The 17223-nt window shown below is 34.8% G+C and overlaps 1 protein-coding gene across 1 annotated transcript in view; it reads right to left on the reverse strand.

Annotated features, from left to right (window-relative positions):
- Positions 1 to 16444, reverse strand: part of SPTLC3 (serine palmitoyltransferase long chain base subunit 3) — a 185327-nt gene extending 168883 nt beyond the window's left edge. The window contains exon 1 of the mRNA XM_074287852.1: positions 16021 to 16444. Coding sequence (XP_074143953.1) covers positions 16021 to 16137 — 117 coding nt within the window. The 5' untranslated portion in view covers positions 16138 to 16444. The remainder of the gene's footprint in view (positions 1 to 16020) is intronic.
- Positions 16445 to 17223: the final 779 nt, after the last annotated feature.

Raw genomic sequence — 17223 nt, forward strand, 5'->3', positions numbered from 1 at the left:
CTCTATAGTTATGTATCCTTCCTAAACTGTACTCAAATTGAACAGAAGAGTGAAGATATAATCTGATCAGATCAGAATACATAACAGGACAATGGAAGCTATGCTTTTTGTAACATAGTCTTAAATTTCATAGTGTAATTAATTTTTACACTAAATTGTTGATTTATTTTGAGCTTAAAGCATTCTGAACCTATATGAAGCCCATATATTCACATAAAATTGCTAGATTGGACATGCATTTTGCCAATATGGCAAGTTTGTCATAGTGGTTAAACTTCCAAAGGACCTATGTTATATCTATTTTATCCTCAAAATTCCTCATAAATTTCAACTGAAGATGTGCCACATATAGAGTAATACCTCATTTGTATGATAATGGTTAAAGAAGGCCAAGTGATAATCTATATTGTTTGAAACAATCATCCTAATTCCTTGGTATATTGTTATTTGACCTGAACTTGTTGGATCCTCCCATTATTTTCCATCATTCAAATATTTTTAATGGAGATGGGTATTTCTATTTATTTTGTTATAGCAAACTAAGTGTTCTAATGTTTCCTCTATACTACACATATATTCTGTATTTCTGAAAATTCTGTTATATCCCAGCATGAAGATAAAAATATAACTTTTCCACAAGAGGCAAAAATGTTAGTCATATCATTAGTCTCTTTATAAAAGAGGTTCTTAGCCTGGAGTCCACATACTCCACCCTAAGAGAGAAATGAGTAGATTTCTTTTTTTTCTTTTTTTTTTTTTTCTCTTTCTGAGGCTGGGGTTAAGTGACTTGTCCAGGGTCACACAGCTAGGAAGTATTAAGTGTCTGAGACCAGATTTGAACTCCGGACCTCCTGAATTCAAGGCTGGTGCTCTATCCACTGCGCCACCTAACTACCCCGAAATGGGTAGATTTCAGAGGGTCTACGAATTTATTTTAAAAATGTATTGATAACTACATTTCAGTGTACTTGGTTTACTTTGTAATTCTAATGACTTGAGTGATTGTTGATAAGTCTTTGAATTTACTTGGATAGTTTCCTCTATTGATATGTGAAATAGCAATAGTTAGGGAGGGGTAGTGTTGTAATGAATGATTTCTAATTTTTCTTTTAGCTTTAGTGTCCAGGATGAGTAAAATGGTAGTCCCATTATACTTTAATACATATTGAGCATTATTTTCAGTTCTGAATACCACATTTAAGAAAGACATTAATAAGAGGAGGTCATCAGTTTGTTAAAGTGTTTGAAGTCATGCTAAATGAGGATCACTTGAACAAACTGAGGGATGTTTAATCTGGAAAAGAGAAGATTTAGGTAGAGATTGGGAATGATAGCTCTCTTTAAGTATTTAAAGGGCTGTAAATTGTAAGAGGATCTAGGTAGCTCTGTTTGATTTCACAGGGTAGAGTAAGAAGAGAGTAGAAGCCAAAAAATAGCAGGTTTAATTTGTTATAAAGGGGAAAAGGCCTGTTTTTAGATCTATATTAATGAAAATAATGAATTCTCTCCACAGAAAGTTATCAACCCAAGGTTAGATGAGCATTTGTCAAATAAGCTGAACAAAAGATCTTATTTTCTAAGAGGCCCCTAAGATCCCCTCTAATTGAAATTCTGTAATTCTAACTTTATTAAATCCCAAGAATTAAGTGATTTTCTTCATCTCTCTTTGTCCTTTAGGCCAGGGCTTCTTAACTTTTTTCTACTTGAAACCCCGTTTCACCTGAGAAATTTTTACATGACTCTATCTTGAATTTGAACAAAGATGTTTTGGGCACTGTTACTGCATGTTATGTGTTCACAACCAAGACTAGTGAGGTCATGCAGGGCAAGATGGTCCAGTACTGCCAGAAACATCTTACATTCATTATGCGTTTGATTTTGAATTAATTTTTGGTTGTTGCATTCAGAAGCTTTTTACTGTGACCCCTGCATTTAGTGACAAAGTCTTGACCAGCAGTTTAAGAAGTTTTGCTTTAGACTACAAATAGCTCATTTCCATTTGATTTGATTTTACAAATTGGCCCTTTTCTCTATCTCTTAGTATAAAATCTGATTTTGTGTCATCTTTTTCTAGTCAGTTATTTTTTATATATTTTCTACTAAAAAATTGATCAAAAACTGCTTCAGTGAGACTCATATATCTCCTTATTCTCACTCCCCACCCCCCAAGTCCTGAATTTTTCCAGACATTTAGGTTCTTTAATGTAGGGACCACTAAGAAGGTTGTTCAAACATCCAGAATCATATTTTCAGTCAACTATTTAAGAAGCCTAAAAATGTGTGCTGTTCAGTCTTTCTTTCCTAGTTGAAGTATTTTTCTTCCTTTTATTAAATAGAAATTGAAGAAAAAGAAGGAGGTAAGGTTCCTTTCAATTCCTTACAATTTACTATGCCTTTAACTCATGGCTTCAGGAATGTAGAAGGAAATAGAACAAATCTGAAATAAACTTAATCAAATTCCTTATTGACTTCTCCTCAGGAAAGATTTTTTATTGAATCAATCAACATGTGTTTTTAAATAATTACTATGTGCCAAGCACTGTGCTAGATGCTGATGATGTAAGTACATAGAATGAAACAATATTGAAGCTTGCATTCTGATGTGAAAACAATTACACATATAAATAAAAAATGAATAAAAACAAAAACAATGTAGTTAAATACAACAAAGTTTGGGAGGGAGGGAGGGGAACAATTGTGAGAATCCAGAAAGTTTTCATATAAAGGGTCTTTATCTGAATCTATTTAAAGGAAGAGAGTTTTGCTCCGTGGGGCAGAGATAAGGAGGGAGTCTTTTTCAGGCATGGGGGATGACCAATGCAAAGACATAGAGATAGGAGATGGTGTGTTCCATGTGAAGAAGGGGGGAAAAGTTTCCTGTTTGCCTGGAGAACAGTATTTAATGAAACTGGAATGATAGTTTGGGGTCAAGTTGTTAAGGGTTTTAAAAGCTAAACAGAGGAACTTACATTTGACCCAGTAGGCCAGAGGAAGCCACTGGCGTTGACTGAGTAGAGGAGTTATATTGTCAATTTGGCATGTAAAAAAAAAAAAATTACTGCAGCATCAGTGGAAGATGGACTAGAATAGTGACAGACTTGAAAGTAAAAGACCTATTAGGAGACAACTGCAATAGTCTCAGTGAGTTGATAACCTGAACTAAAGTGGTAGTTGTATAAATGGAAAAAGGGATTCAGATGCAAAAGATACTGTGAAGGTAGAAATGGCAAGATTTGGCCATTCACTGGATATGGGGCATGAGGGACAGTGAGGAGTTCAAGAAAATGCTAAGCTTCTAGAGATCCTGGAATATGTACTGCCTTGGTAGAAAAAGAGAAGTTTGGAAGATGAGAGAGTTTGGAGGGAAAATAATTCAGTATTGAACATATTTGAGCTTGAGATTCAATTTTAATTCAATTCAGTTGACATTCAGTTTGAAATGTCTGGTAAACAGTAATATAGGATTGAAAGTTCAGGGAAGAAGCTGGAGCTGAAAATATTTTTGTGACTTATCTGCGTAGGAATGATAATTAAAACTTATGGGAGTTGATAATATTACTGAAAAAGAGAGAATATAGAAGTACATTGAACCTTGGGGAAGTTCCCAAGGAATTGGTAAGGAGATAAGATATGGATGTTAAACCACCATGAAAACTGTAAATATGCAGTCAGGCAGATAGGAGGAAAACAAGAAGAGAAGAGAATAATAAAAATCCAAAGAAGAGATTATCCAAGTGAATAAGATGAATGGTCAACAATGTCAAAGGCAGAAGAGAGGTCAAGAAGGATGAAAACTGGGAAAAGGTCATCATTTTTGGCAATAAAGAATATTAGTAACTTTGGAGTGAAGCATTTCTGTTGAAGATAAGGATAGAAGCCAAATAATAAAAGTTTAAAAAGCAACTAAGAAGAGTGTAAGTAGAAGCAGCAAATTTAGACAGATCCCCATTTGGTCACATTTATAGAATGGTTATAAGGATCAAATGAGATAATAATTGCAAAGCATTTAGCATATTGTCTGGCACATAGTAAATGCTATGTAAATGTTAGCTTTTATTATGTTAATTATTCAAGAATTCTACATTCTATTTATGTATATAAAGCAGCTTTGCAAAATATATTTATTCCTGAGATTTCCAATTGTGGGATATTTGGTAAAATCTCACAATTTTAGACCAAATTAAATGAAGGATGTCACTCTTTTCCTTTGATTTTTTCTCATTTCTATAGCTAATATTTCCAGTATTAACTTGAAAATACTGAGAAATGATTCAAATCAGTTCCAATTGTTCAGTGATGACAAGAACCATATTCACCCAGAGAGAAGACTATGGGAATTGAGTGTGGTGCATTACATAGCATTTTCACTCTTTTTGTTGTTGTTTGCTTGCATTTTATTTTGCTTTTTTTTTAATGGTTTGATTTGATTTTTCTTGTGCAGCATGATAATTGTATACATATGTATGCATATATATTAGATTTAACATATATTTCTACCATGTTTAATATGTATTGGATTACTTGCCATCTAGGAGAGGGAATGGGGGAAGGAAGGAATATTGTAACACAAAGTTTTGCAAGGACTAATGTCAAAGAATTGTCCATATATATGTTTTGAAAAATAAAAACTTTTAATAAAGAAAAAAATAGCTCTGTTCCTGGGGTGGACAGGGTCACTATCTCAGGCTTCTTGTGCCAGAGGCTGTAAGTGCTAGCTCTTTACCTAATGCTGCACTGATGTTGCCCTGAGTCCCACAGGGATCCTTGTATCTGGCTGAGCTGAAGGCTTGTGCTGAAGCAAATGTAGTACTTCTGCTTCTTCCTTGGGCTGCACTGAAGCACTGGTAGTCAGAGGCTTGAACTTGCTTGTTTGCCCAGGGCTGAAGCAGGTGGCAGGGCTTGCTTAAACAATCATAGGGTTGGCTATTATATTTTTGCATGGGGTACACTGAAGCAAGTGGAGTCTGGATGCTAGAGATTGCCTATTGGCATAGGACTACACTGAAGCATATAGTGGTTCTCAGTGCTGAACTATGCCTGGTCTCCTGACTATGCAGAGAGGTGTGTTTGGGGATCTTGGTATTGTCCTTTGCTTGCTCCACCACACTGGGACTCAGGATTATCTGCTGGTATGCTGTGGTGAGACTTGCTTTTGGCTTACTGGGATGCTTCCTGAACTGGACTGTACTCCCTTTTTACCTGAGTGAGACAGATCTTTCTTGCCATTCTTCTAAGTTTATTTAATTTAAAGATTATTTCCCCTCATCCACTGGCTTTTAAAAAATGTGTTATGGGAAGCTATTTTTTGGTTGTTTGGAAGCAAATAAGGGAGACTCATGGTGATTTATTTATTGCTTAGTTTTCCATTTTGGGTTCCACAAGTGAAAATTAGACTTCTAGAGAACATCAAGTGAAAAGAGCATAAATTCCTTCTTTGAACAAGAAAAAGAACAAAACATAAGCACTTAAGTGGCTATTGAAGAGAATTAAAATCAAAGGATCATAAAACCATGACTTATTTGGCATGCATTAAGCACTTCTTATATGTCCAGTACTGTGTTAGTATTGGGAGACAAAGACAAAATTAAAATAATCCCTGCCTTCAAGGAACTTACAATGTACTGGAGAGAAATAATATTTGTCTAGAATTTATATATATATATATATATATATATATTTATAATTACTTCTATTTACTAGGGAAGGCCTGCATACACCTTTGCAAAGGTAATGAAATTTGAGGTATTGTTACCACTTCTCTCACTGAGCCTCTGTACAGTAAAAATATTTTCCCACAAACATCTCTATACTGATGACTTTTAGATATATTTCCCAAGTTCTGGTCTTTCTCTTGAGCTCCATTACTATGCTTCTTACCGCCAATTGGACATTGTAACCTAGATCTCCTGTTTGCATCTCAAATTCTACATATCCAAAATGAAACAATGTATTCCCTTTCATTTCCTTACCTCCTCCTAGCCACCCCACGGCTGAATATTTTTATTACTATTGAGGGCACTATCAGGTTTACAACCTTGGTGTCATCTTCAACTTCCCATTCTCAATTATTTCATAAAGCCTTTCAGTTGCCATATCCTTTTATTTCTGTCTCCATACGATATCTCACATATAATTCTTTCTTTTACATTTTGATCAGTTTTCATACATTTTGCTTAGATTATTGTAGTAGTTCTCCATTTGTTTTCTTTTTCTCCATTGTCTCTTTTCCCACTCCAATTCATCCAAGTAAATTTTCTTAAGTAAGTGTCTGAATATGTCATAGTGCCATTAAAACTCTAGTGGTTCTGTTACCCATAGGATCAATATAAACTCTTCTGGCACTCAAAGCTCTTCAAAGCCAAGATAGTGTAGTATAAGTAGCAACCCAGCTAAATTCTCCAAAGATTCCCCTCTGAACAACTTCAAAATAACATCCTTGATGTGGCAGAACCAACAGAAGGACAGTGTGAAATATTCTTCCAGCCCAAGGAAATTTAAGAACTTGGAAGGAAAGGTCTGTGATTCCAAGGGGGGATTTGGAATATTATTCATATATATATATACACATATATATATATATATATGTATATATATATGTATGTATTAGTATAGCAATATAGCAGCAGCAGCAGCAATGGGCCTTGGAGGTGACTGGAGCTTCAGGAGCTCACAGCCCAGAGACTGTAAGGTCATCAAACAACTGATGATAAAGAGATCTGGAACTGGGTTCAGTCAGTGTTTATTGGCAGCTCCTGTTGCCTTTCAGCAATTCTGCTAGTCACAGTTTCAGGGTCAAGAATAATATTAGTTCTTGGGCTGAAGGGGAACAGGGACCTTTTCTGGATAAAGACCAAAGTGCAAATCAAAAGAGTAGTAATCACACTGCTTGATCATACCCTGGAAGCATGAAAAACTTGCACACCTCCAGAAATATCTTTGAAAAGAGCAGCATGGGGAAATCCTGAAGCTAACCTCAGGTGAATGGAGTTCAACTTTAACATAAAGTTCAAAGTCAAAAACTGGGCTGGAAAAATGGGCAAATGACAACAAAGAACTTGATTATAAAATGATACTGTGGTAATAGCAAAGACCAAGACATGAACTCAGAAAAAGACAACAATTTCAAAAGACTCAAAGAAAAATGGTAATTGGATCCAAGCCTAAGATGAGTGGCAGACAAATTAGAAAAGAAATGAGAATAATGAAAGAAAATTATTAAAAGACAATTAACAGTTTGGTAAAAGACACAAAAAATACATCTTAAAAACAGAATTGGCCTAATGGTAAAAGCAGTACAAAAACTCACTGAAAATTAGAATTGGATGTTTTTAAAAAGCTCTTCATAGAGCAGCTAGGTGGTGCAGTGGACAGAGTACGGGATCTGAAGTCAGGAGGACCTGAGTTCAAATTTAATCTTAGATACTTAACACTTCCTAGCTGTGTGACCCTGGGAAAGTCACTTAACCCTAATTGCCTCAGAGGAAAAATAAAAAAGCTCAATCCACTTTGACTATCTTCTTAGATATTGCTTTCCTTTCTTCACTCTATAGTCTGGTCATATTGACCTATTTATTGCTTTTTCATGGCATTCTAACTTAATTTCTTTGCTTCTGAATTGGTTTCCCCATATCTGGAATGCTCCTTCTCTTTTTGTTTTTCAGAACTTTTATTCATCTTCTACATGAATTGGATAATGAATTCATGAAACATTAAAAAACAATAGAACAAAATCAAAAGATGAAAAAATAGAAATATTTCATTGGAAACACAATTTACCTGGAAAATAAATAAAGGAAAAGTAATTTGAGAAGTATTAATGTACCTGAAAGCCATGATAAAAAAGGAGCTTAGATATCATCTTTCAGGAAAATATAAAGGAAAACTTTCCTGATATCTTAGATCCAGATGATAAAATAGAAACTGAAAAGATACACTGATCACCCCCTGCAAGAGATGCTAAAATGAAAATTCCTTGGAATATTATAGCCATATTCAAGAGCTTCCAGGTTAAGAAGAAAATATTTCAAGCAGTCAGAAATAATTCAAATATTATAGAGCCACAATCAGAATAACATAAGATTTAACCACTTCAATATTAAAGGAATTATGGATGGAATAGAATATAAAATTCTAAAAGGCAAAGAATATAGGATTGCAGCCAAGAATCTCCTACCCAGAAAAGCTAAGTATAATCCTTCAGGAGAAAAAAAAAAGGTTACTTAATGAAAAAGAGAATTTTCAAGCATCTCTGATGAAAAGGCCTGAGATAATAGAAAATTTGACATAAAACAAAATATTCAAGGAAAATATAAAATGATAAACATAAAAGAGAAATCATGAGGGACTCAATAAAATTAATCTGTTTACATTTCTTTTTTGGAAAATGATACATGTCCCTCCTAAGAATGAAATCATTATTAGGGCAGTTAGAAGGAGTCTATATAAATAAAGGGAATTAGCATGACTTGATTAAGTTGGGATGATCTCCCCCCCCAAAAAAAAAAAAAGATGGAGTGAGAAAGAGGAATGCGTTAGGAAAAGGAAGAGGTAGATTAGAGAAAAATTTTCTCATATAAAAGACATGCACAAAAAGAGGTTTCATAGTGGAAAGGAATATAGGGTGGAGGAAGGGCAATGTTTGAACCTTACTCTCACTGGAATTAATTCAAACAGGAAAGAAACATGCACACACATTTATACACACACACACACACACACACACACATACACACACACATACAGCCTTCTCACTGTTGTTATTAATATGGAAATATATCTTGCATGATTTCACATGTATAGTTGTCATCATTTTGCTTGCTTTCTTAGTGGGAGGGGAAAAGTTGAAGGGAGGGAAAGGATTCTGAACTCAATTTAAAAAGAAAATTATGTTTTTAAAAAGCTCTTCATAGAGCAGCTAGGTGGTGCAGTGGACAGAGTACGGGATCTGAAGTCAGGAGGACCTGAGTTCAAATTTAATCTTAGATACTTAACACTTCCTAGCTGTGTGACCCTGGGAAAGTCACTTAACCCTAATTGCCTCAGAGGAAAAATAAAAAAGCTCAATCCACTTTGACTATCTTCTTAGATATTGCTTTCCTTTCTTCACTCTATAGTCTGGTCATATTGACCTATTTATTGCTTTTTCATGGCATTCTAACTTAATTTCTTTGCTTCTGAATTGGTTTCCCCATATCTGGAATGCTCCTTCTCTTTTTGTTTTTCAGAACTTTTATTCATCTTCTACATGAAGTCTTTTTTGATCCACCCAAGTATTAGTTCCCTCATTCTTTAAACTACTTTGTATTCATTTGGAGTGAAAGTTGGACTTAAAAGTAAATTAATATCTGCTTTTTACTCCTATCTCCAACAAGGCTCCTTTTCTTTTAGTTTCCAGTACTTAGTAAATCAAAGAGCATAATAATCACTTAGTAAATGCTTATTATTTGAAGAGTAAATGTCTAACTTTGGGCAGAAATTATTAACCAAACTGATTCTTAGTTTCTTCATCTGTGAAATAATCTTTGTACTATTGCCTTGCAGGGTTTTTTGTTTCAATATGATGAAATTATGTTACGTGCTCTATAAATGCTATTATTGTCACATAATTACAGAAATGAATAACCAAAATAAGTTGTAATCCTTTCCATGTACATTTTATTGTTTTAAGATCTAAATGTTTTACGTGATTGCTTATCATTTTAGGGAAAAAAGGGGGGGCAGAGGAAAGGAGAGAGGCATAGAATTTGGACCTCAAAACTTTTAAAAAATCACAAATGTTAAAAATTCTTTTAATACATAATTGGGGGAAAGAATACAGCTTGAAATTAACCCTATGTAACTTCTACCTATTTCTAGTAGATCTTTCCTCTGTAGGGCAAAGTAAAACAAATCTAATCCAAATGGCAATCTTTTTTACATTTGCGTATTACTCAGAGACCTGCAGTAAAAAAGAACTTAGTACCCTTTGAAACAATCTATTCCAATTTTGTACATCTAAATTTTCAGAAAATTTTCCATATGCAATGTAATAGAGAAAAAAACCCAGAATTTTCAGAAGAGCACTAAGGGCAAAGGGCATTATTTATTCACAGAATGTTAAAGTACCTTTGAAAAGAACTTTAGAAGTCAAAACAAATCTCTCATCTCAGAGACATGAAAATCGAGGTTGAGAGAGGTAAAGTGACAATTTTAAAGTCACATAGTATTTTCTAAAGAGAAAATACATTGAGAGAAGAATAGGGCTTATTTTAAATTTTCATTTATATCATAGTAACTGGGTGGCAAAGTGGATAAAATTCTGGACCTGGACTCATATAAAGACTAGAGTTCAACTCCAACCTCAGAGACTTCTAGCTATGTGACCTTGGCAAGTTATTTAACCTATATTACTCAACCTCCATATTTATGAAATGAGGCAGGTAATACCTCATAGAGTTGTTGTAAGGATAACATGGAGATAGTTATACTATGCTCTGTGAACCTTAAAGCATTATTTAAATCCTGTCATACTTTCCATCTAAATGATGACCTAGATATCAGAAGATTCAATTACTAGGCCTGGCTTTGAGATCTCATGGTCTGGGGGAAACCACCTTCTATTCAATTCTTTTTTCTTCCTCACCACTTCTTTTCTATCATCCTTGCTATTCTATTCCAATATTCAATAATATACCATGTTGTCAATTTTATTACTTCTCAGCTAGTGGTGATTAGTTAGGATGTTGTCCTTTATTCTCAAAGATGACCAAAATTAGTTTGAATGGCTGATCAGACTAAAATGATCTTGGAAGGCCCTACAGGTCAGGCACAAATAGTCTACACACCTCTCATCTGTATTATTACAACAAACTAATTAGAACCTCAACTTTTATCTATTGTCCATTTAACCATGATCCACATAGCTAACAAATTGTCTAAAACATATCATGTCAGTCCTTTGATTAAAAAAACAATTTCCCTTAAAATAAAATATAAACTCCTCAAACTGCCATTTACAATCCCTTCAAATCTAGCTCCATCTTACTTTTTCAGTCAGATTGGTGCACTTAGGATCATAGAATCAAAAACTTAAATGCCAAAAAGAATCTTAGGGGCCATCTGATTCAAACCTTTAATTTTACAGATAAGGAAATAGACTCATTGAAGTTAAGTGCCTTGCCTGTAGTCATAATAAATGGAAGAGCCATGATTTGGAACAAAGTCTTTCCTCTAGCACTTACTCCTACAACAAGCTACTTTCTTCGTGGCTTTTCCTTAAAATCAGAATTCTATTTTCCATCTCTTAGCCTTCATGTCTGAAACATATTTTGTTCTCACCTCTGCCTCTGTTTCACCAAGTGGCTTAATTTTAATTCTAGTATTAAATATAAATTCCACTATTTGGCTTCTAAAACCCTTCACAACTTGGCCTCAACTTATCTCTTCAATCTTAAAATACATCACTCTTCTTCTTATACTTGATTATCTCCTCAAACTGTCCTTGTTTTCATACACTGTGTTCTATCTCTCATTTATGTGCATTTTTTCACCAACTGTTCATCACACCTTGGAATGCTTTTGTTCCTGACCTCACCCTTTTAGAATGCCCTTGCTATGTTAGAAACTACTCTAGAACTATGTTTTGATACTTACTTTCTGATTTTCTCCAGTCCATCTGGGAGCTAAATGCTATCTCTCTCATGATATATACACATACACCTACACATTACACACACACACACACACACACACACACACACAAACGCGCACACACACATTACCAGTTATTTATGTACATATTTCTCTTGATAGAATATAGTTTCTTGAGGGCAGAAACTGCTTCACTTTTGTCTTTGTATCTCGAACACCTACCCAGTACAAGCACATTGATTGAAATGATTAGAATCTCTGCTACCTTTTAAAGGAATCCTTTTGCTCACCTATTTAGCAGTAGCTTTCTCTGTCTCTCAGAAAATCATGTATATCTGTTTAAATATTTCATCCTCAGATGAATGGATGTCCATCAGTTGGAGAATGGTTGGGTAAATTATGGTATATGAAAGTTATGGAATATTATTGCTCTGTAAGAAATGAGCAGCAGGAGGAATACAGAGAGGCTTGGAGAGACTTACATCAACTGATGCTGAGTGAAATGAGCAGAACCAGAAGATCACTGTACACTTCAACAATACTGTATGAGGATGTATTCTGATGGAAGTGGAAATCTTCAAGATAAAGAAGAGCCAACTCACTTCCAGTTGGTCAATGATGGACAGAGGTAGCTACACCCAGAGAAGAAACACTGGGAAGTGAATGTAAATTGTTAGCACTAATATCTGTCTGCCCAGGTTGCATGTACCTTCGGATTCTAATGTTTATTGTGCAACAAGAAAATGGTATTTACACACATGTATTGTATCTAGACTATATTGTAACACATGTAAAATGTATGGGATTGCCTGTCATCGGGGGGAGGGAATAGAGGGAGGGGGGATAATTTGGAAAAATGAATACAAGGGATAATATTATAAAAAAATATATAATAAAATTAAAAAAAAATTTCATCCTCACTCCATACCTCAAATAGTTTTTAAACACTTTAAAAGCAAGGGCTATTTTTTATTTTATCTTATCTTTGTTTCTTAAGCATCTAACACAGGGCCTTACACATAATAAGTATTTTAATAAATGTACCTTGCATTGAGCAATCCAAAAGAAAAAGAAGCTACATTAGAAGAAAGAAATAATTTTTTTTATTTTCTGGCTTATAATCATTTCCCTGTGAGAGAAAAGAGCTTTCACTTTTCAGTGAACACAGTAGTTTAGAGAAACATACATATTTCACCTTGCAATTTTTTGTTTTAGATTTATTTATTTATTTATTTTTACAAAACAATTGGGATTGTGTGAACTGCCCAGGATCACACAGCTAGTAAGGCCTCACTTGAGCTCAGGTCCTCCTGAATCTAAGGCTGGCACTCTATCCACTACAACATTTAGCAGCCCCTTACATTTCAATTTAATAAAGATGTATTGTGTCTCTTCTATTAAATTTGAGAGCCAGTTGTGGCATAATTGATAGTCAGGAAAATCTGGGTTCAAGTCTCATCTAAAACACATAACAGGTGACCCTGGTGGCAAACTTTTTATACCCAAGTCACTGTTTTAAGATTATAAATCACACAAAATAAGATAAATTGCCTTGGTAGAGGAAGTTAATTGGAGCAATCTTCCTATACCATGGATATCACAGATCCAGTAATCATTACAAAAAAAAAAAAATACAAAGTATTTTGTTAGAAACTAGGGGAAACATGATCCCTGACGGACCAGAAGGGTTAGAGCTAGAAGAGAAAGTAGTATCATTCAGCTTAGTCAATAGGAGAAAGAAATAATTGTGTTTATGGTAATTCACAATTAGTTTCTATACATAATACTTATTAAATATCTGTATTGCAACACTAGGCACATCTGTTTCTCATATTGCAGGAGTCAAAGGAGGAATACAAGTTCTAATAATGATGACTCACATCAACATAGAGTTCTTTGTACATAAGCTTTACAGAACCCTGAAAGTATAATTTGGTTCCTTTCATTGAAAGAGCTTGTATCATTCAACTGATCAGTGATGAAAACCTGTTTATCTATGGGTGGAGTAGAAATGTATTGCTAGGTGACAGCAAAATGAAGCTGGAGCTATTAAAAACAGGGAAATTTACAAACATAATTCATTACAAAAAGTTTTGCCATTTATTAAAGTGTATGTTGTATTTTTTCTTTTTGAGGGAAGGGATTGATTGTTTTATTTTTTTTTTTTTTAATCTCTAGTACATAGTACAGGCACTTAATAAATAAATGCTCAGTTGATTAGATTGATTCTACAACCCAGCATTGGTGATAATGATGATGATGCCCTTGCCTTTCTTGACAAGCTTGCCTCTATCCAGAAAATATTTTCAAGCTGTGACCTTGGACTAGTATGATCAAGCTAGTCTGACCAAGGCTAGTCCTGTGCTTGTTAGAACAACTCCAATGAGAAGAAATCATATCAAAAGTTGTTGTGAAATTAGAAATTTCAACCCTAAAAGTTTTTGCATCAGTTCTAGAAGCCCCAAATCCAAAAAAAGATCCTTTCATTTTTTGGTAGCTCTTTAATTAACTCCTTTATAGCCTAGTCTTTAAGCCTTAGCCAAACCCTTTCCATTTATGGGTCTTTCTCTATAAGCATTGCAGAACCAACTCTCTTGATGACATTGATAGGTGCTACCTAAATCAGTACTATCCAGGTCAGACTACACAAAAGGGCAAGCAGATCAGTCCTCTGGAGACAATTAATCAGTTGTTCTAGATACTAATTGACTGACCTACAAGGTCTTCTCAGACTACTGAGAGTGATTGATTGCCCATGGAAACTTGCTCTGCTTGGATTGAATAGGGACTCTAAAACAGACCATTGAATGGCTTTCCTATACCACATGCATATTTGGGAAGCTAACATCACAATTCTGGGTTCCATTTTGAACTCCTATGAAGTCCCATCTATACCACCCTATGCAGAGAAAGGCCAAAGAACCTCCTCCTAAAGCATCTTGACTTCTTGGCAATGAACTTTAAACATCAATGTCAATCTTACTACACTTTTTGCTAGGCATTAAGGTGCACAGAACCAACTTTATTTCACTAAGTTTCAAAGGATTCAATTTCTCCCCACACAACAATGAGCTATTCCTCCACCCTTTACCAATTTGCCTACTTGAATAGGAGCCAGGAAGCTAAGCCACCTGTTCCTAAGCCCTAGAGCAAAAAAACTTTTCCCCTGTGTGAATCCTTGTTCTCACTAGTGAACAACTTGGTGGTTCATGGATTTTCCAGAGAAGGTATTCCATACCTCCTAAAGTACCTATACCTCCTTTTGTCTTTTGTAGCTGATGGAAAACTTTTCTCCTGAAGGATGTCAGTTTGGAGGTTGGGGGAAATGGGCTCACATTCTACCAGCCTTACTTGCTTACTTGTTAGATTTTAGAGAACTTATTTAACCTTTATATGTAAAATGGACAAGTTGGACTAAATAAGCCTAATTTCCCTTTGGGCCCTAAATTTCACAATTATACTTCTAAATAAAATTATATTATTGTGGATGTACATCTGCTTTCAAATAGGTGGGTGAGATCACCCTGATTCTCAGGATATTAAGATTTAAAAAATGCATTTCTCCTGGAACTGGGCCTTCGAAGGAAATAATTTCTATAAATACTTGACATAGTTACAAAGTTGCCTTCAATAAACTAATACTACTTCAAAGGTAGTGACTAGGGCATCAAAACCTTTCTTTCATCAAATACAAAGAACTTACAAAAAAGCCCATAGAAGTTTTAAAGTTACTGCTGAGACACCTGCTGGCTCAATGTCCAGAAACTCTTATTTCTTGGAACTCCCAAATAAGAAATGCTTTAGATTGTATGCACCTCAATGGAAATTCACTTTGGATTAAAGTTAAATCATAAGTCTCAGTACTGCACTCATTAATCAACCCAAATAGTTCATTCTTTTACTAGCAATGAATGCACTGATAGTCTACCTGAGCAAATCCCATTCATACCATATAATCTTAGCAAAAATGATTTTGCTTCCACTCCATTTTTGCTTGTTTCCTTCTCCAAATGTACATCATACACAGAATTAGGGACCAAAGATAATTAAGGCAAGGAAGATCCACACTCATTCCTTAGTCCCATTCTCCTCCCAGAATTCAAAAGAGAAAATAAATCACATGACTCTCCCTATTCCCTGTCATAAAAATGTAAAAATAATTCTCTTCCTACAGAAAATTCTTTTTAATCTTCTACTCAATTTCATTTGAGAAAATTTCAAAGCAAGTGGTAGCTACAGCCAAAAGAATGAAAAAAAAAATAAAGGAGAATGTACTTAGGGCATTATAGTGAAAAGATAATTTTAAATTGCTTTGTGGGTCATTTTGAATAGAGTCAATGAACTTAGCAGAGCTCATTCAAGTAAAAGGAAGGAGAAGAAAGTTGGTCTTACCTGTGTTTCTCTAATGATTCCATTTCTTTTATGATTTCCACTTTGGGAACCATTACTCTGTTTCTGGTGATTGTGAAGTTTTCCGTTACAGACAGTACCACCTCCTGGGTTAGCCATTTATTTAAGTGAATGATCCTGTCAAGTTTTCTTCTTCCAGAGTTTCTCTGGGATCTTGGCTTTTGAAGTTAGTGAATGATGGGATAAAAAGTTTTGGGTTGAGCCCTAAAAGGAATCCTACTGGTCTGTCAGGCTTTTCCAGAAGAGGAGTGACTGCCTATCTTTTTGCCAGATCTTTGAAACTAAAAACAAACTGTTACCTTTACACACCTCCAACCTCAATAAGTCAGAATGCAGACTCCATAGCAACTAACCTGTTTCTAAAACTACTGCTCATGCTGGTTTCTAGCATGGACAGAGACAACCAGCTCGGTCTACTGTATCTTGTAGGCTGAAAAAAAAAAGTGGGCGGGCAAGGAGGTGGAGAGTCATTTAAAGACACAAGTTCTCTGAATTAGTCTGTTCAAAATTGTTTTACTCCCTCTGCTGGCTTCCCTCCCCATCCGCCTCACTTTTATATTCATAGTATTATAACTTCGAAATTGAAAGATTTTAGAGGTCAACTCTGACAAAAACTGCACATTAATATTTCTATAATTATAGCAAAATATTTCTTCCTTTTCTAATATTTCATCTGTAATGATTAAGGCTTGCACACACTTATAGCAATGGAATAAATTATCTTTTATAAGGAAAAGACCTTAGAACTCATCTAAATCCATAGATAACTTAACTGAGACTTGGTGGGGTACAGCAGCTTACTCAGTGTCACACAGTCAAACATGACTAGAACTGAGGTCTATGATTTACATTTTGCTTATGATATGACCAGTTTGAATCTACCAAACATTAACATCCACAAGATAAAGAATTAAGAATGAGGAAATCACTTAAGTTATGGTCTTACATGATTTGAGAAGCAATTAATATAATTTTAGGAATGGTTGTTGGGTCATGTTTATCATGGCAAGTTTTTTAGTCCTCTTTACCTCATTTACTCTGCAAAATAAGGGAACTGATTCTTAGTTTGCTGGGATTCCTGATAACTTTATTTGCTCAATACAGGCCTAGTAGAGCAGAATGAGGTTAAGGTAAGTAGTCAGTTTTTATAGGCATCCTTGTAAGATTGAACAAGATTAGCACAAG

Source organism: Sminthopsis crassicaudata, chromosome 2 (assembly GCF_048593235.1).
Source record: "Sminthopsis crassicaudata isolate SCR6 chromosome 2, ASM4859323v1, whole genome shotgun sequence".
Taxonomy (NCBI): Eukaryota; Metazoa; Chordata; class Mammalia; order Dasyuromorphia; family Dasyuridae; genus Sminthopsis; species Sminthopsis crassicaudata.